Source organism: Protopterus annectens, chromosome 1.part0, assembly GCF_019279795.1.
Source record: "Protopterus annectens isolate FY-2018-M chromosome 1.part0, PAN1.0, whole genome shotgun sequence".
Taxonomy (NCBI): Eukaryota; Metazoa; Chordata; order Ceratodontiformes; family Protopteridae; genus Protopterus; species Protopterus annectens.
The window spans coordinates 1334038518-1334059903 of record NC_056725.1 but is presented as its reverse complement, the minus strand read 5'-3'; the positions used below and the strand labels follow the sequence as shown (position 1 = coordinate 1334059903).

Genomic DNA, 21386 nt, shown 5'->3' with positions numbered 1-21386 from the left:
TTGGTACCCGAGTAGTTTTCCCAATTAATGGCAGGGTAGTTGAAATCACCGAGTATTAGGGTGTTTGGTTGTATCTTAATATTTTCCAGTATGTTTAGAAAGGTAAGTTTGGAGAATCTTGAGGCATGGTGGGGATCTGTAGCAAGCTACAGTTTGGATTGCAGTCTTACCTAGTGTTAGTTGTACCTGTAGAATTTCAGATGCATTGTGTTGGGCAACTAGCCAGGAGGTGTGAATATCCTTGGTGAATATGGGCACTCCTCCGCCTTTAGTGGTTTGGTGGCCAAAGTGTGGTAAGAGTTGTAGCCTGACATTGCAGGGGTGCTCTCTGGAGCCTTGAACCAGGTCTCAGTTACTGCACAGATATCGATGTTCTCCATTTTTAGAAGTGCCTTGAGAGAGTGCATTTTGAGGTTTAGACTTCTAGCATTGAGTAGCATTACCTTTTGCATGCTTATATCTGTTACGATGGTGGTTTTGTCCTTTGAGCCTTGCCTAAAAAAGGCACTATAGGAGTGTCAAGAGCCTTAACCAGTAACCTGAATCCCAGGGGCGACAGGTGCAGACCATCTCTGGCAATGCATCGTGGTTTGTTGATCATATCGTCCCAGGCAGATACTAGATCCCCTTTGAATGACACCAGAAACTTAGTCAATTGCTGAAGTCAATCATTTTGTCCTTATACTGTATTCTGGGCAAACGCAGGATGCTACTCAGGGCTAAGGTCATACCTGCCTGGACCACATGATTGGAGAGCTCTTCCATGTCTCTTTTCATGTAGTCCAACGGAGGTACTTCTCAATTCATTCACTCCAACATATTTGTACTTGCTGTCGAGTGACTTGAGTGCATGCGCGACGTGGCGGATGCTGGCACCAGACAGGCAGCTGACTAATTTTCTCCTTGTTCAGCCTGGTGAGTGGGACATCAGTGTGCTTGACTATAGAGTCATCTATGACTAAAGTGTTGGGTACGTTGTCTTGCCTTAGGGGCTGTTGTTGGGTGGTACACTGGTGTTGTAAGCTATTTGACACTTTGGTTGTGATTGGTATTCGTTTGCATTTCAGCTTCGGAGGTCCTTGTTGCTTGGGCAAGTTAATGTTAATGGCCTCCACATAAGTGGGTTTAGCGTTACTGTGTGTGGATGTTAGTGACGTGAGTTTTGAAGGGCTATGTGTTGCTTGAGGTGTAGTGCAGGTGTTAACCTTTTCCTCTTGACTGTCTAGCACAATCTTGGGTGGAGAGAGCTTTGCTTCCAGTTTGGCTATGTAAGTGCATCTCTCACAGGTTGTAGTGTCGGGTGGTAGGAGGAGAGGGTTGTCTGTGTACATGAGGAAATTGCTGCATTGCCCCAGTATGCCCAGATTCACCAGGTGGATAGGAGAAATCACTAGAAGCTGACCCTTGGATATGCCTGGTTTGGTGTTTCTTTTGTAAAGTACAAGAGCTGTTTTCCCTTACCTTGGCAAGGTACTTTGCAATTATAGGCTGTTTAGTGACTATGATTAATTTCTCCTTCTTAACAAGGAGAGTTCAGTGCTTGTATCAGTTTAAGGCTTCCTAGTGCTTTCCAGCAGGTTTTAGAGCAAGTGCTAGTCACAAGGATTCAGATTTTACAGCTACTACTGAGAAACCAGCTAGTTCTATGGGAAAGTTTGAAGAGGAGACTTTCTGGCACTGGGAATAGTTTAAAGTGCTAGACTAATAAGCTAATAAAAGTGCAGGAGAGCAGAGAACTAGCAGATCTAAGGGAAAAAAATTGAAGAGCACCGATCATGAGCTTACAAAAAGTCCTGGATACAGCAAATCTGTATCTGGGCTACACTAGTGTCAGGAAAGGTAGGAAACTTTTTTTTTTTTTTAGCAGAAAGTGGAGAGGCAGAAGATAATGAGATAATTCAATATGCAGAAGCTAAAGGGGTGGGCCTTTGCTACGTTCTCACTATTAACAATAGAATGAGCTGATGTAATGTGACTGGGGGGAGTGTACAGTATTGACTTTATACCAGAGGTGGGCAACTCAAAGCCACCAAGACAAAAAGACCACATCAAGAACTAGGAGGGTGTTTGGGAGAAAAACAGTTGTACAGATTACAGAGAGGCACAGTGGTGCAGCGTTTACTGTCGCCCTCGCCTCAAGAGGGTTCTCCTCTCGATTCTCTCGACTGGGGTGAGTTCGGGGGCGTCCAGTTGTTTCTCCTGTGTTCGTGGTTTCCTCCTCCTACCCGTCCTCCTCCCACATTCCAAGACATGCATCTGGAGTGTTTCTCTCTCCCTGGCTAAACAGGCTCTGTGGAACCTAGAACGACATTCAATCCCACAAACAAAAATAAATAAATAAATATTAAATCAAAAGTGCAGACATTAAATGAGAATAAACTAATCTTTTCTCAATATCACAGCGGGCAGTACGTCAGTCTCTCTGCAGCAGCCTGGGCAACAGGTATACCTGATTTAAAACACTGGCTATTTAAGGCACAGGACAGAAACCAGACCAATTATTTAAACAATAACAGATGTAGGAGTACCTTGGCTAGATAAAACCAGTTCATACAAGCTGCATAAAAATTAATCTAAATGAACCTCAACATGCTTAAAAAACTGCTTTATTGCTCTCCCAAAGAAGAGATCAGTCTTACAAGCCTGAAACCACGAAAAAAGTGAATTTCTCAGAGCTTGAGCAAATTAAGAGGAGGCTAAGGTCTAGAACCACCATCAGCTCCTCTCTATCAGAACAAAGATGAGAGACACAGTATATGGAAAAAAAGTTTATTTTAAAAGGTAAATGGAGCCCAAATCTTGCACGTCTCTATATGCAAGGACAAGGATATAATAAAATGCTCATCATTCCACAACTGTTACCCAGTGAATTTCTGACAGAAAGACAGTAATATGATCATGTCCACATCAGTAATAAGTAGTGGAATTTTTGCACCTGCTACAGTCAGGCCTGAGCAGGTACCGTACAAGGTACAGAAAACATATAGAAATTAAAGAGGAATGAAACCTGAGCATGAATAACTTTTTCCAAGTCACACCTAAGATGAGGGTGCCCAATTCCAAATACGATTGTTCTGACTAATGACAGATGATGGCATCTGATCCTTGATTGACCAGTACCACATACTTAGCACTTCTGGATTAAGCCTCACCTGATACTGATTAACCAGATGAAGATCAGAAGCCAATCAATCAGTTTTCTAAATGGCCAAATTAGATGTGTTCTTGAGAAAAGGAATGAAGAATAAACTTCAGACATGATTTGCTGTGAGCCCCGACTGAGTTAAGAGGCAAATTAGGCAGGTCATGTTTGAAAGTCTTTGGTAGTTAGCAGAAGTTCATAGGTAGGTACTAGGCTATCGGCCCAAGGGTCTACGTAAGCCTAGCCAACACGGTTTCCTGGCTTACACCACCCAGGAAAGTTATTTTCCTGTGCCACTGTTGAGCAGAGTCACAGAAGTGATGCCCGGGGTGTATTTCCTATAGGTTCATAGGTAGGTACTAGGCTATCGGAAATAAACAGCCACGCAGGTCTTGAACCCAGGACCCTATACATCACAGTCACAGTAGTTAACCACCAAGCCCTCACAGAAGTACAAGTACAAGAAGTACAAGTCAAGGAGAAGACAAGAAGTACAAGTCAAGGAGAAGACAAGAAGTACAAGTCAAGGAGAAGACAAGAAGTACAAGTCAAGGAGAACACCAAGTTCTACAGAGTTAAATGTAGCTGAGAGATCCAGGAGGAACAGGACTGCATATAACCACTGGTCTATCTCTACTAGGAGGCCATTCATGTAGAATTACTACATTGAGATCAAAGGCAGTCTGACAAGAACTGAGGATGCCATGACATGTTATGCAAGAGTACATCGTTCCTGTATACCACTTTCAAAGAATCCTTACTTTTAGATAGAAAGTTTGAGACAAGCATATTCTTCACATGTGCAAGAGGGAAGAGAACACATAATATTGTTAACCTTATCTGCAAAAGAAATTGTGCAGCCTCCTCATAAAGAGGAATAAAAAAGATCTACATCCACTGACAAACTGGGTTGCAAACTGCTGACAACCCCAGAAAAGCTTAGCTGGACAATATGATACAGCAGAAATCTCAGTGGGCAAGGATACCACCGTCTTACACGAGACTTCTAAATGGTATGTCCAGAAATGAGCATCCATTTGAAGTCTGAAGTCTGTCATCCAAGAAGTCCACATTTTCTCCTTATGCAGTCCAGCATGGCACCTTATGAAGATCAGTTTATTTTGAATTTGTTAATCAGGGTAAAGCAATGACCCCCCACTGGACCTACTGCAGTCTCTGTCTGGGAGTAAAAGCATAATAGATGCAGGTCATTATATGCAAAGTGAATGACAAAATGCAATCTGTACATGTATTATATACAAACTTACCACCTTTAATGAAAGGAGCAGAGGCAGAATGCATATAACTAGGTACTAATAACCCAGAAGGGAGGTCACTGCAGAATTACAAAACCTAACCAATGCCTCTGAGTCATCAACACTGTAATCCAAACATAAATGATACAATACGGAAATCAGATCGTAATCAGTGATTTTATAAAATTTCAACCAGATGAATGTATGATAATAAAAAAAGATGGAATGGTCAATGCCAAGAAGACCTGAATTTCTAGCATGTGCATGGATGAAGACAGAAACTGTAAAACTTCAAGTACTCTGCTCAGTTTAACTCTAAAAAAATTAAAACATGAAGCAGTTTGGAGTTTACCAAACCTCTTGAGATTAAGAACACGTGCATGTTTCAGGTAGTGGATCCATACAGGATGGGCATGCTGTGTTAAGGAAACCATATATTTATATAGTTATATTTTTAAGCGATAAGTTGAGGAACAATCAGTCTTTTTCTACATCACTTGGATGGGAGGAACAGAACATTATGGGAAGGGAAGTGCTTTTATATGCAACTGGAAGAAAAAAAACAGCAGTAAAGCAGTCAGTAAACGGTATGTGAATACAAGAAGGGTTTTTACATTTTATCATAAATGGTGCGTGTCAGAACACAAGCAGATGTTGCCAGAGGAGGCATGTTATTGAAACATCTGTGGAAAACCAAGAGACAAATGCATCAACTTTGTGAAGATCAGTTTCCTTATATGCAACAGTGAAATGACAATTGTGCCACATCTGTCAACTCTCTGCTCACTACACCACTTGGTTAATCCTGAAAGCCATCACAAGTGCCTAAAATGTAGAAACATTCAGTGTGCACCTCATCACCAGGAACGGAAAAATAGTGCCCTGTATACCACTTACAGAAACAGCAGACACAGGTTAATGTAGTGCAGGGACAAAGAGAAGGATCAAAGCACCAGAGTTGAAATTCAGAAGTTGTACTTACCATGCTACCAGGAGAATGCAATGCTAGGGGGGCTTTGTCTGAATGAGGATCACCAGAATGGCTGGCATCTCAAAAGTAAAATCAAGACTTCAAAGAATATCATGCTTTTACCCTGCTCTTTTAAAATACAACTAGTGCTCTGTCATTTCAAGGTATCATGACCCGAAAACTGTGCTTGAATGAGGAAAAGAAGGATCTTTCAAGGAAAAAAATACAAAGGTTTGGTCATGACGGAAACAATCATCAACCTAAGATCATTGGAATATTTAGTAGTACTCTGTATTGTAAGTTATGGGGTCAAATGAAATAGTCTACAACAAACTGAATGACTGTCTTAAATATACAAGTTCATGGTAATCCAGGCTCAGATACCCTCTTCCAAGGTTCAACCCTGCTTGTGACACTTTCCTTGCCAAATCCTAGTTAACATATACAGCGCAAACCATCCTCAAACTGCAATATTCCTTAACCTTTGATAAGGATATTATGCCTGTGGTTTTCCAAGTTAAACAGTCTAGAAGCACCAAACCTGCCCACAACCATACCATCAAGCCTATTTAAGCCATTAGAAAAGTCAGTATCAACCGTTACAAAACCACCTAGAAGCAAATACACATCTCTGTAAACAGTAACATAGCATCCAGGGAGGACAGTACCATAGCACTGCACTTCTGCACTTCATAAACGGCATTTGTGATGAGATAGGATTAGTTACTTAATAGGGAGTCATCTCTGCAGCACTTGCAAATGCTACTGATCTATTTCTAAACATGCTCCAGTCATATGAAATGCTCCAGTCATATGAATTATTTATTTATTTTATTTTTATTTTATTTTACATTTGTTGACCGGGCTAGTCTAACTGGATATATTTCCATTTTCAGTAGAGGCCCGGGGAGAAAAGCTCCAGTAGTAGACAAATTGATTATAAAATTTGAAATAAAAGTACATGTGATGCAAATCATGGTTGATACATAGTAAATGAAAGTAGTTAAGTAAAGATACTAGAAGTAGTAAATAAAAAATGGAGATAAAAGATGACATGTACATTAATATAAAAGTTACAAATATTATGTGCTAAATTAATTACACAAAAAAGTGAGAAAAGGGTCTGAACAAATAATGAAAATAAGACTGTTTTGTGATCAACAACAGTACAAAGTCCAGTCTGTTCCATTGTGTTCATCAGTTCATTTCTGCTTCAAAAAGTATGCAAAGTGTTTGCAATATATAGAAAGAGGCGCAAATAAAAGTTAGCAAAACCAGATGGTTAGTCAGGGTTATAAGTTAGTAAAAGTAGGGTTATAAGGTAGAAAAAAGTAGGTTAGTCAGGGTTACTGCAGGGGCATAACCAGTGTGTTTTAAGGTGTTTTTTGAGGTTTTGTTTAAAGAGAGGCAAGGAAGTAAGTGATGTAAGATCGTTGTGGAGTAGGTTCCAGTTTTTTCCCACTGCATTAGAAAACAGGGAATCACCAGCTGTGTTGTTAGTCTTGGTTATGTTAGCTAGAAGTTTACTAGAAGAGCGTAGGGAGTTTAGATTTTTATAGGGGATTATGAGATTGGATAATACAGGAGTGCTATTAGGTTGATAAAATATCTTATGGGCAATGGTTAGTTGGGAGATATTCAGTTGGTTTTCAAGTTCAATCCAGCCTAGCTGCATTAGATTTAAACAGTGGTGAGTTCTAAAGGGATTGCCAGTGGCAAATCTGGCGATGCTGTTGTAGGCATGTGCTAGTTTGACAAGATTATTTTATTTGAGGTTAGTGTATATGGGACAGGCATATAGCAGTGTTGAAATTAAATGGGAGTGTGCAACTTTGGTTCTGGCTACTGGAGTTAGGAAACTTTTGATTCAATATAAGGAGCCTATTTTTCTGTTGACAGTTTTTATGGTATTATTTATGTGGATATCAAACGTAAGATTATTGTCAATAGTTATTCCTAACAATTTGGTGGTAGAGTCGGGATATATGGTAGTGTGATTATTGGAGATGATAGAGAAATCTATAGGGGGGGACTTGCTAGTGGGTGTAAAGAGAAGGAGCTTGTTTTTTTTAGCATTAAGAAGGAGGCAACGTTTTGTAAACCATGTTTCAACAGTATTGAAAACATTTTGAGTCAGAGACTGTAGCTCAGATGTGGAACTAGCTGAGCATATTAATGTTGAATCATCTGCATATTGAATGCAGGTGGCTTGTGGGATTGCTACATGGAGGTCGTTGATAAAAAGGGAAAAAAGAAGAATTGCAACAATGTATGTAAACCAGAGCTCAACTGCCATCTAATAAAATGCAGCATTCGTGTTATTCATCAGCAGTCTATCTGATCTCCAAGACTTCTCTCATTAAATGCCTGCAGGCTTCTCTGAAATCACAGATAAAAGCATATTTCCCAGGTGGGTGCCTATATAGTTTACTTTCTGTATAGGGATATACTGGTGAGTGACAGCAAGTAGGGTGGATCTGCAGATTTCTACATTCTGTAATACAGTCTGTGTGCTGTAAGCTTAATGAAAGGTCAGTAATACTAAACACTATCCCAACTTGGAGGGGAAGGTCATTTTTGACCAGGGTTTTTGTGGGCAGTTACAGATAACAGATGAGAAATTCTCGAGCAGAGTTTCAGTAAAAAAAAGAACTGTTGATATGTGTAGGTTGAGAAAGTTAGAGGAGGAATCAAAGGATAACGACCCAAGTATTTGTACTCGGACATAGAAAATAATATTCTTTTGTTGAAGGGACTTCAGGGGATGAGAAGAGCATGACACTAGTTTTTTATGGTTAATCAGAAGTTTATTAGCTTTATCCCACCGCAATACATCAATTAGAGAAGTGCTAAAGCTGAGTTTGCAGGCTTAGATCAGCATTTATTGGCTTGAAGTAAGAGTATCGTCTGTGCATAATATGATGAAAATTAAGGAAGATCAGGGTCCTAAAACTGAACCTTGGGAGGACTCCTGCATTAAATGTACCATGGGAAGACAGCTGGTTGTTAGTATGGAATTGAAATGCCCTATTTTCAAGATAACTTTGGAATCATTCAGCATTTTCACCGAAGGTAAATTCTGCTAACTTGGTGAGAAGCAAGTTATTGTTTACAGTTTCAAATGCCCTTATGTCTACAAATATTCTGACTGTAAGGAGTCAATCATTTATGTTACCATCTCTTGTAGTGCTAAAGGCATTTCAAAAACATTTTTTTTTTACTTGAAAGAAGCCCATACCTATTCATGTTTCAGTATTTGTTTGCAAAGGATTTTCTGAAACATTTCAGCAAAGAGCAGTGATAGGTCGGACAAACTTGAGGGTTTTGGGAGAGGGTACTTTGAAGATAGGGATGATGGAATGTTTTAAGCTGGGGTGACAATTCCTGGAGTGAGGGACAGATTGTAAATGAAGGCAGGAGGTCTGGCAAATGTATCTGCTGCTCTACTAATGAATGTAGGGTGGAGTGTAGATAATTTAGAGGAAGAAGTGTGTCAAGTTTTAGAAGGTTACTAGTTTCCTTTGGAAAGTATCTGCATATTTAGCTAGGGAGTACAGTTGAGGTATAGGGCTATTTGGTATTTGTTAGGAGATACTAGTGTAATAAAGAGTTGGCGATGTCCTCAATGATCGAGATAAAGGATTTGTATTCTTCAGTAGGGCTACTGTTAAAATTAAATTTAATAGAGCTGGTGGAATGGAAGGTGTTAGCTGATTTCCCATTTAGCAGTTTTAGTTCCTTCCAGAATTGTTTTCTGTTGTTAGTAGCAGAAATTTTCTTTATTTCATAAACAGAGGAATGTGGTAAAGTTGGTTGACAGTCTAGTTTGCTTTCTCAAGGAGAGGAAAATTTGGTACAGATGGCCATCAGGATGGTATTGCTTCCCTATTTTATGAGATTCTTCATGTTCCTGGTTAGCCATGGATACATCTGGCCACTAAGCCAGGGGAAGACTGACTGACTGAAGATTGGATTGAAGAGAGGGTTCCAGTGAAGAATGTCAAAAAACACTATTTGGTCATCAAGAAGTTATAAAGCAGACCAATTAATTAAACTTAGTTAATGGTCAGTTAGTTTTTTATTCTGTAAAGGAATATCTGTAACTATTTATTCCAAAAAGCCAAAACTCTACAAATATTAGTTTTAGTAAACATATTTGCATTCTGCTGTAACAAATCACATTTTTATGTTCCCACAGATATCCATCTCGACATAATGCAGGTTATCCTAGGTTGCTTTATTTTTAGATAAAATTGCCAAGAATGTGCTACAAGGGATCACGACTTGTTTCAACTCTATTCTGACTACACAGCATTGCTCCTCTTTATGGAGGTAGTAAGGGTATCTTGTAGAATATTCCAAGGACAGGTTTTGCTACACAGAACATGGCAAAGCAGAAAATGTGAACATCAGAAACATATACAATAAACTGTATGTTGTGATATCTCACAGTATTCCCCCTACTCTGATGAAAAGCAAAACAAACACTTTGGAATATGACTAGATTTGGAGCCTATTCACTATATTCAAACCACACGATCTGCAAATTCGTAAGACTATACAAATGTGGTGTACTTCTAAACCAAACCATTTATTTGCATATAAAAAAGGCCCAATCCCAGCACTAGTACAGTCACTTCCAACAACAGACAACTCATTGTCCCAAAAGCATCCAAACAACTTTACAATTGTTTAAACAAGACTTGAATACTTCTAAGAGATATGCATCACTGCATTACACTCAAAAAAGAACACTGTCCCTCTAAACACCTGTACGCCTTTTCCCAGTATTTATCTACTGAAAATATTCTCTTGAATCTACTACAGATAAAGTAACACCATAAAAATTCCTACATCCTATTTCTACTCTGTCATAGTCTTTATTTCACAAATCTCACTTTGCAGACAAACAGCTTATTTATCACTGCATCTACAGTACAGGATTCCCTCCCTGCTTACATAACCAACCTAAAATATATATTTTAAAATGTTAAACTTCTAGTTATTTACACCCATATCTGTATGTCGCTTTCCTAATTAATTCCATAACACAACCACCTCTTGCACTGGTTCACCTGCTCATAGCTCATCCAGAGTGATATTTTCTCTCAGGTACGTACTGTGAATCCACTATTTTCAAAAACAGAATCTCTTTTCTGTCAATGTATGGTTTATAAACGCTTTTCATTTACAGCAGATGTGATACAAATCTCTTGGAGCTAACTGTAAACACTCTAATATATTTTCATTTATCCATACATTTATGGAACCAGGTTATGGATGAGAATGTACCCTAGTGTCTCAGTCCACAGACATGTAAATAAATAAATATCAGGAGCCATCGCAGGATCCCATACACTACAATTTAAGCATTATATTTTGAAAAGAAATGTTATAAACTCCATATGCGTATTGAACCAACAGCCAACGATTACAAACGTCAAGTGATAAATTGGATAAGACTGTTTCATGCTCACACTGAACATGCTGCCTGTTGGATTTTGCACTTACTGTACACCTACAGAAAGGTAATTGTTTTGTCATTGGTCTTACTGGTCAGATCTTGAACGTTCTCTGGTTCCATCATATCCAGAGCCAGGGCTTCCAGATTTCTGAAGTGCTGCTGAAGAGATGGATTTTCAAAGCTTTCACTCCTAGTTTAAAAGGGAAAAAAATATGTGGTGATGCCAGGTGGGGGACAACTCAGCCATCAACATAAAATGTGCAACATATTACATAGTCTAGTGAGGGAAACTTAAGAAATTAATTGTAGTTCAAGCATCCAACATTTAAAGTGAACATCCTGCAGTAGGCACCAGTAATGTAAATACTAAAGACCATAAACTGAACTCCAGAAAATTCAACATAAAATACCAGTCATAAATACAAGAATGCAAGTGAATATGGATGATCTGGACAATTTCTTAGGACAGGTACGGCTAGCAAGTACGACTGGTGCAAGGCATAAACAGATCCAATCATATACAAAAGAAAAAAGCCAGCACCAGGGACTCAAAATAAATTTATTTCATCTTAATTCCAGACCAGTTTCAGCACCATGCCTTCTTCAGTGATAAAACAATCATTCCCCATAATCCATTTATAACATCCATAGCCCTCCTTATGACATCACTTCCCTAATGAGATAATTAACCAAAAAATATACAAGAATTCCACACCTTATCACACATTCTTAATAAAATAAACATCCAAAATATACAAAAATTGTCATCATATAATATAGTAACAAAATAAGATATATCCACATATTTCCCCTTTCTTACTTAGAATTTTACATTAAGTTTATTATTCATAATTTATCATTGAGTCCTGGATAAAATAGCGCTCCCAATTTGATAATCCATTTTCTTTCTTTATTTTAGATGGAATGCCAACCCTGTTTTAATAGCCTGTTGCCCCTAACCTGATCAATAATAATGAATTTAAAACTGGCTGTTGTAGGAGTCTGGCAATGTCTATAGTGGGCATTCGTAAGTCTCTTGTGAAGTATGTCACTAAGATGTTCTGAGATGCATTTGACTACAGTCACCAAAAAATTTTATATCAAACATTCAGCCAGTATTTTTACTGCTAAAGACTGTAGTCTTAAACATGTATTTACAAAAACTGCAATGGCCACACTGATAACATCCAAGAAGTCTATCCCCCATAATGGTCAGCTGTTTGTCTTGACAGCTTGTTGATATCCTTTTATTATAGGAAAAATGAGATGTTAGTGTTTTACCCCGCCTAATAAAAACTGGCAACTATCCGACAAAACTGGGCCCAATTCATCATTGGCATTTAGTATGTTCCAATGTAACAAATGAATATTATTGCCAAATGTCGTAACAAACCTCATGGACTTGGATCCCGCCCTTTTTTCTTTGTATTTCAACAAATTTAATCAGTCACAACTGGCAGCCCAAACACAGGCTGGATGCACATCCGATATCCTATATCCCCTATTCAAAAACATAGCCACAAGATCTTGTTGGGCTAGATGAAAATCACTGTCCGAAGAACAAATTCTCCTTATTCCTAGGAATTGTGATTTTTGGTATGTTATTGATAGTGTGCCTAGGATGAAGACTGGTTGCATAAAGTAAGTTATACTTTGGATACTTCCTATAAACTGAACTACTCAAAATGTTGTCCAATTGGTGCAAAATCCTAACATCCAAAAAGTTAATCTCTCTAATTTGATATGTGACCGTGAATTCAATCCTCATAGATTCTCATTTAGATATTCTAAAAATTCCATCAGGTATTTAACACCCCCTTCTCCAAATCATCCAACAATCGTCCAAGAAACGCCTCCAAATATCTATTTCAGGAAGAAAAATGTTATGTATTTCATCATATATAATCTGATCTTCTATAAACCCCATAAAAAGGTCCGCATATATGGGGGCAAATGAAGCCCCCATAGCTGTTCCTTGCTGCCAATAACATTCTCTCCTGAAATAGAAGGCGTTCTTGGTCAAGACTTCTTCAGTAAGACAAATATGGAGGGTGTTGAATCCAGGCGGGTATAGATTATCTTTATTCAACCAATAATCTAAAGCTTGGAATCCCACCCAATGGGGGATGTTTGGTATAGAGGGATTTGACATCCAATGTGCACATGAGCCAGTTGGGCTCCAATTGTGATTCAGAAATAGCTTGCAGGAATTCTGTAGTATCCTTCAACTTTGCCCTGATATAAGATAATAACGGTTGCAAATATTGAGTTAGGAAAACTGATATGGGTTCAGTTAAGGACCCCCTGCCTGAAACAATTGGCCTTCCGGGAGGCTGATTTATGTTTTTTTGAATTTTGGGCAACAGGTAAAGGTACTGTTGGGCAGGATTCTTAACCATAAGATGTTTTACCTGTATACTGATAATACCTTCCTCCACTACCTGTTGCAGAAAAAGATCAATTTCTTCTTTAAATTTTGGGGTAGGGTCTGTCGACATCCTTATACAATGCATAGGATTGGACAATTGTCCCTTTCCTTCATTCCAGTAATAACTAGCATCCATAATAACCACAGCCCCACCCTTACCTGCTGGAAGGATGATAATGCAAGTATTACTATTTACACCTCTAAGGGCCTGTTGCTCTCCTTTAGAAAGATTATGTCTAAAGCTTTGGAGTGTACTAAAATTAAAATGAAGATCCTTAAGAATGGCCTCTTGAAAAATTGCTACATGTTGAGTCATAGGAGGCATAAATGTAGATTTGTGAAAACGAAAATCAGTGCATCTATCCGAATTCTCCCCTGTCCCAAAGAACAGTTTTAAATGAAGTCTTCTGCAAAACACAATGACATCAGAAGCAAATACATTTTCTTATACAAAAAAGCTGGGTACAAATCCCAGTCCTTTAAGTAATCTTTCTTCATCCTTTGACAATACATAAAGTACAGTTTTGTACCTACCATAAATGTAGATGTTCGAGTGTACACCCTGCTGCAGTCATCACACTTGGGTTATCCTGTCGTCAGGCGGTCCCGCAGTCGGCCGGAATTCCAAAGTCTTTGTCCGGCGTCAGTTGCCGTCGCTTCTTCCCTGATGTCAGTGAGCCAGGGCTATATATAACGCATCTGATGCCATTTTCTTCAGTTTTTCTTGCCCCAGATATCAGGTGCCCCCAAAAAGGTGGTCAGTAATTAGTACCAAATTAAGTAATTTTTTGCACAAACACAAAAGCCCTCCAGCTATAAGCAAATACATCAGGAAGGTATTGTAGAGATTTAGCCAGTTAGATCAGAGGGGATGGAGGGAGGGTAACCTGGACTGCAGCAGGGTGTACACTCGAACATCTACATTTATGGTAGGTACACAACTGTACTATGTTCAACGTGTTACCCTGCTGCAGTCATCACACTTGGGTAGAATCCCAAAGCTAAGGATGGGTGGAGGAGTTATAGAGGGTTAGAGGGGGTTAGAGGAGGCTAGAAGGCCCTGCAGAACTGCAGTGGCGAAGCCAGCTCTAGTCTTAGAGTAAAGTGGTAAGTGATAGTGTTAGGTAAAGATGTGTACTGAACTCCAAGTTGCAGCTTCCAAAATCTCCTTGGTTGGAACCCCCCTGAGGAAGGCTGTAGATGTAGATGTTGCCCTGGTAAAGTGGGGCCTAATGGTAGCAGGAACTGGTTTTCCATGATGGGTATAGCAAAAACGAATGCGGTGTCCTATCCATTTGGAAATGGTTTGTTTTGATATAGCCTTCCCTTGTGAAGCTGTAGCATAAGATGCAAAGAGCTGGTCAGATTTTCTGAAAACCTTAGTTTTATCCAAGTAGTAATGAAGTTGCCTGTGAATGTCCAAGGAATGCAAGAGTCTTTCTCCTTTGTTCTGTGGATTTGAGAAGAAGGTGGGTAGGTGGATGGTTTGATTTAAAGCCACACTGGAAACCACCTTAGGCATGAAGGAAGGATTAGTTCATAGAGAAACTCTGTATTGATGGAAAATGAGGAAGGGTTCCACTGCCATTAGTGCCTGCAGTTCAGAGACTCTTCTAGCTGAAGTTATTGCTAGCAGCAGGGCAGTCTTCCATGATGGAAACTGTAGATCTGCAGAGAAAGCTGGCTCAAAGGGGGGGTAGCGTAAGTTTTACCAGAACAAAATTGAGGTCCCATGTTGGTGTAGGTGCTCTCCTGGGGGGCCTAATGTTTTTTGCCCCTCTGAGGAACTGCCTTAGAAGTGGATGTGAAAATAAGGGTGGATCCGTGTTGTAGCGGGCTGAAATAGCTGATGCATGGATTTAGTGGAAGAAAAAGAAAGTCCTTTGTGCAACATCTCAAATACTGTAGAATCTGAGGCAAGTGAGGCTGAAGTGTGTTTTGGCCTTCAGCTTGGTTCCAGGCGCAAAACCTTTCCCATTTGTCCGAATAGGCCTTCCTGGTGCTGGGCCTCCTAGCTTCCAGAATAACATCCATAACTGCTTGGGAAAGAGGAGCTGGCTGGATGCTTTGGTGATTTGCCATGCAGCCAGATGTAAGGTTTTGAGCTGGCTGTGAAGAATCTGATTGTTTTGCTGTGTGAGCAAATGGGCAATTTGGGGTAAAATCCAAGGTGGGCCCTGGGTCATATTCCTCAATAGTGGGTACTAGTGCTGGCGTGCCCAGTCTGGGGCTATGAGTATCAGTTGTGGTCTCTCCTTTCTGACTTTCAGAAGCACCTTTGTGAGGAGAAGCAATGGAGGGAAGGCATATATTGTCAGGTTTTTCCAACTGAATGAGAGTGCGTCCACTTTCCAAGCTTGATGGTGAAGTGTCCTTGTACAAAATTTTGTTAGCTGATAGTTTTGAGGACTGGCAAACAGGTCTATGTCTGGAAGGCCCCATTTTTGAGTTATCATTGCAAATACTTGTGGATCCAGTTTCCACTCGTGGGGATCCATGATGTTTCTGCTGAGGTCGTCTGCCAATGTGTTCTTTTTTCCTGGCAGGAATTGAGCTTGTAACTGAACTTGGTAAGCCAGAGCTGTGTTCCACAAGGTCATTGCTTGCCTGCATAGAGGGTAGGAGTGTGTACCCCCTTGTTTATGTACCACATTATTGTGGTGTTGTCCATCCTTATTGTAAGTGGTCCTGGATGCAATAGATTCTTGAAGGCTGTCAGAGCATTCTGTACAGCTAGCATGTCTTTTTGATTGATGTGCAGATTCCTTTGATCTGCAGTCCATATGCCTTGAACGCACTGTCCTGCCATGTGTGCCCCCCAGGCGTAGTCCGATGCATCTGTTGTCATAGTTTGCCTGGCTGGGGGCAAGGTGAAAGGCTGACCCTTGTTGAGGTGACATGCCTGTGACCACCACAGAAACTCCTGTTGTAGGCAGGGAATGAGAGATATCATTGTGTCCAAGCTGTGGCTGTGTTGAGACCATACGCTTTTTAGGTACCACTGTAATTTCCTCATATGCAGCTTTGCAAATAGTATTAGTAGTATGCAAGATGCCATGAAGCCCAAGGCCTGCAGAATTTTTCTTGCAGGTAGTTGGGTCTTTGTTGCCATTGTTTTGAAATATTGAGTCAGTTGTAGTTGTTTGTCTGGCGTCAGATAAGCCTTCTGGGCCGTTGTATTCAAGCTGGCACCCAGGAATGTCATATTTTGTGAGGGTACTAGTTTTGATTTCTTTTCGTTTACTGTGTACCCCAAGCAACTTAGAAGATGTCTTACAAAAGCCAGATGTTGTAAGAGAATGTCCTTGCTTTCTGCTTGGATGAGGCAGTCGTCCAGGTATGGGTATATTTGAATTCCACTGTGTCTGCAGTATGCAATTACTGGTGCCAGGCATTTTGTGAAGACCCTGGGCGCAGTAGATAAGCCAAAGGGCAGTGCAGAGAATTGGTAATCAGTTGAACCTGCAATGAAATGGAGGTATCTTCTGCAACTTTGTCTGATAGGGACATACAGGTATGCCTCCTTGAGGTCCAACGTTACTAGCCATGCTTTCTTGCCCAACATGGGAAGAAGCTGCTGTAGTGTTAGCATCTTGAATTTGGGTACTTGCAAGAAGGTACTTAGAATTGAAAGGTCCAGAATTGGTCTGCAGGCATTGTCCTTTCTGGGCACAGAAAGAGTCTTGAGTAAAATCCTTGGCCTTGCTCTCGAGTAGGTACCAGTTGAATGGCTCATGTCCATGAGAGCTGTAATTTGCTTTTGTGCCTCTGCCCATTGATTTTGTGGCAGGTTTGGCATTCCTCTTTTCATTGGCAAGGTGTGAAAATGGAATCTGTATCCATGTGAAATTATGTCTAGGACCCATTTGTCCTTTGTGACAATGTGCCAGTTGTCTGAAAAAAGTGCGGGTTTTCCTCCCAAGGGGGCTACCAAGAGAGTGTTGCTTGGCCAGATGAGGTGCAAGTCATTGAGTTTGCCTTCTGGTAGTTTGGGACCGGTCTTCTCCTCCCTTCTGTGTTGCAGTGCCCCATTGTCTAGGTTTGTACTGGGCGTGTGGTTGTCCTCTGCCTCTTGGACATCTGTATTTACCCCTCTGTGGCCTGTCAGTAGCTGGAAAGGACCAATTTTTTGTTGGCCAATTTCTGCTGAAGCGAGGGGGCTGTACCTGTAGAAAATCTTTGACTGTCTGCATAGATTTTGCCTTATCCTCCATTTTCTTTAAGACTTCTTCTGCTTTAACTCCGAAAAGAACATCCTGCTGTAAGGGAGCATCTAGAAGCTTGGCTTTAACATGATCAGGCAGAGTTTGTTCCTTTAACCAAGCATGCCTACGTATAACGGACAGAGTGACAGCTGCTCTGCAGGAAGCCTCCAAAGAATCAAACCCACATTGTAAAGTATGTTTGCCCACCTGTTCAGCTGCATGCAACAGATCCTGCATTTCTTTCAATTCAGACTGTTGAGGGAGTGTGCTCATTTTTTGTTTTAACTGAGACATTAGAAATTGCTGATATTTTAGCATGTGAAATTGGCAATTTAGTGCCCTCATAGCTAGAGTGGCTGAAGTGTAAACCTTTTTCCCCCACCTGTCTAGTGCTCTGGAGTCCCTTTCAGAGGGTACAGGATTTTTTGCCATAGAAGCCTTAGCCCCTTTGGGGCCCTGGGAGATAGTCTCTGGATCAGCAACAGGGCATTTATAAAGGAATTTGTGGGAATCAGGCACTCTATAGTATCTGTCAGGTTTGGCCAGAGCAGGAGGCAGAGAGTCTGGGTTCAAACTGGATTCTAAGTAAACGTCATCCACAATGTCTAAAACTGGGGGGGGGGGGGTAGCAAGTGGTCTGTGCTGGGGGAGTAAAAGAAACTCTCTGAGCCTTTTCTTTGAGTCAAAGTAGTCCTGACCTTCCCAGTGAAAATGTTCCCTCATAGTGTGTAAAGTTTCACCAAAGGAGTAGTCTTCAGGAGGAGAAGCTGAGGGAATGGAATCCTCAGCATCAGACTCTTCATAAGGGGAGGAGTAATCCTGGTCCTCCGAGGAACCTGAGGAAATGGACACTTGTTCAGAGGATTCATAATCTTCCTCTTGTCTAGGCCTTTTGTCAGGAGGGGGTTGGGAACCCCTGATTAAAGAGATCAAATCTTCAGCCATTTTGAGCATCTGTTTCTTAGGCATGGGGCCTTGAATTTGAACAGGGGACTGAAGTGCAGTCTTTTTAGGTTTAATAGGAGTCTTCGTCTTAGGGTACATTTTAATGGTGAGCGTCGTCGGTCTGAAGACGCCTTCAGAAACCAAAGGTGTTTCTGCAGCACCGATATCTTATTCAGCGGAGTCGTCGGTAGGGGCTGAACAAAATGGCTGCATTGGCCTAGTACTTTCCGCCAAAAGTTCCGAAGCAGTCTCGGGTTCCAGATCTGCGGTAGTCAGGGGCTGCGTCGGAGCCTCACTGAAGACCGGTGAACCGGAGACCGGACCAGCCGAGTCTGGCTTGGGTCTAGGCTGCCTGTCCTTATCCTTGCGTTTTTTGTGCATGCTGGTAGTTGGTTGCTCCGACGGCATAGTGTAGTTAAATTTTCTACTGAAGTAGTGTCATGCAAAATCAAAGCGTCTTTTTATAGCACCCTTATTAAACCCAGCACAAAAACGACAACTAGTGACGTCGTGGTCTGGGCCTAGGCAAGGTATGCAGTAAGAATGAAAATCCTTATGAGGTATTTGCTTCCCAAAAGAAATACAATTGTTAACTTTTTCTGACATCGGTCTGAGGCAAGAAAAGTTTCCCCAACGGGGTACTCAGCTTTATTGAAGACTTCAGTCTGAAATTCGAGTTCGAAAATCTCAGGAGTCAGCCGACAGGCACTTGCAAACTGCTTCTGCTTCGGGCACCACGCGGCAATAAAGACTGAAGAAAATGGCGTCGGATGCATTATATATACCCCTGGCGCACTGACGTCAGGGAAGAAGCGACAGCAACCGACGCCGGACCAAGACTTTGGAATTCCGGCCAACTGCGGGACCGCCTGACGACAGGATATCCCAAGTGTGATGACTGCAGCAGGGTAACACGATGAACATCTAGAAATATTATGTATATTATAAAAATCCGTCTCTACTTCATCATTGATTGTAGTAAAATTTCTAAGTCTTGCACCTTGGTGTTTTCACCCTCCCCTATGTGTTTTCTCCCTAAAGGGCTATCCTGGATTCATACTTTTTTGGTGTCCGGGGATTCATTAACATAGATCCCCTCTGTATCAGTCAAGGAGGACTCGTCCCCAGAGGTACTAAGGCCCTGAGTATATTTTTTTAAGAATAGAACGTGGCCTTTTCTTCCTTGTATTAGATCTACTAAACATATTTGCACATCTCTGGCAAAGCGTCAAGGTCTGTCAATCATGTCATCCCAGGCAGACAGATACTGGAACTCCATAGAATGACACCAGAAACTTAGCCAACTGCTGAAATCAATAATTTTCTGCTTGTACTGTTGTATTCTGGGTGATGGTAGGATGCTGCTCCGGGCTAGGGTCATACCCACCTGGGCTACATAATCCGAGAGCTCCTCCATGACTCTTTTCATGTAGTCAAGAGAGGTACGTCTCAGGTCATTCACACCCACATGTACAATGACAGTCATATTTGTACCTGTTGTTGAGGGACCTAAGTGCATGTGTTATGTTGCAGATCCTTGCGCCCGACAGGCAGCTGTTACTTTCTCCTTATTCAACCTGGTGAGTGGGACATCAGTGTGCCTCACTATTGAGTCACCCATGACCAGTGTGTTGGGCATGCTGTTTTGCCTTGGGGGCTTTGGTTGAGTGGCACACTGTTTAGGAGAGTTACGTGTCTTGTGATTAGTGTTGTGTTGTGGTGGTCCAGTGCGTTTTTGCCTTGGAGGTCTCTGCTGCTTGGGTAGATTTTTATTGAGAGCCTCTGTGAAGGTGGGTGCGTGGTTTGTGTTTTTATGTGAAGGCAGTGCTGGTGTGTGTTCTGGAGGGCTGTGCGTTCCATGCGGTGTGGTGCAAGTGTTGACTTTCTCCCCTTGACCAGTTATTCCAGTCTTGGCTGGAGAGTGTGTGGCTTCCAATTTGGATATACAAGTGCATCTCTTGCAAGTCTGAGTGTTGGGAAGTAAGAGGAGAGGGTTGTAAGTGTACATGAAGCAGTTGCTACATTGCCTCAGGATGTCCAAGTTCACCAGGTGAATAGGAGAAAGCACAATAATTGCTACAAGAAGTCTGGTAAAGTGCAAGACTAATAAGCTAGTTAAAGTGCAGGAGAGGATAGAAAAAGTTATATACGAACCATAACGTTCCATCTGAGTAGTTAGACTTCACTTGTCATCAACCTGTGGGTCTTCGGATCTGACACGGCAGATTTACCAGCTTCTGAAGCAAGCTCTTCCCCTTACCCGTAATACTGCTGCATCTCCTTACTTCCCTCAGATAGAGCTTGCCATACCCTACATATACCCAATGCAGAAAACCTTCAATAACCAAATAAACAGGAAACAGGAGAGCCATAACGACTTCCTCTCCTGTCTGCCAAAGCAGAAAAAATAGCAAGAGAAGGTCAGGGGGAAGGAGGGAGGGACGGTTGATGACAAATGAAGTCTAACTACTCAGATGGAACGTTATGGTGAGTACATAACTTCTTTATCTGAAGTAGTTAACTTCATTTGATCATCAAACTGTGGGACAGAGTCCACAGCTACCAAAAATCTTGGGTGGCCCGCATGGAAGGATATTCCGGAGCACCGCAGAGCCAAAGGTTGCTCTCCCTCTAGAAACCATATCCAATTTATAATGAGAAATGAATGTGTGAGAGGAGGACCAAGTAGCCGCCGAACAAATATCGTTCAAGGACACCCTGGAAAATAAAGGCAGCTGACGTAGACATGGACCTGGTAGAATGGGCATGTACCCCACCTGGAAGAGACATACCTTTGTCTTTGTAAACCTGAAGAAAGCAAAGAGAAATCCACTTGGCAATAGTTACCTTAGAAACCTGTTTGCCCAGAAAGGGCCTAGCAAAGGACACAAACAAGGCCTAACTCAAGTCTGACCAGTTAGTACTGTGTAAGCAGAAATGTAGTTGTCTATGCACATCTAACAGATGCAGTTTATA

At 41.2% G+C, this 21386-nt stretch overlaps 1 protein-coding gene across 4 annotated transcripts in view; it reads right to left on the bottom strand.

The window, feature by feature from the left end:
- XRCC6 (X-ray repair cross complementing 6) overlaps nt 1-21386 on the bottom strand; it is a 367025-nt gene that overhangs the window by 34632 nt on the left and 311007 nt on the right. For all 4 annotated transcript variants that reach the window (XM_044066525.1, XM_044066544.1, XM_044066515.1 and 1 more), the window contains one exon: nt 10922-11022. In XM_044066525.1, coding sequence (XP_043922460.1) covers nt 10922-11022 — 101 coding nt within the window. The remainder of the gene's footprint in view (nt 1-10921; nt 11023-21386) is intronic.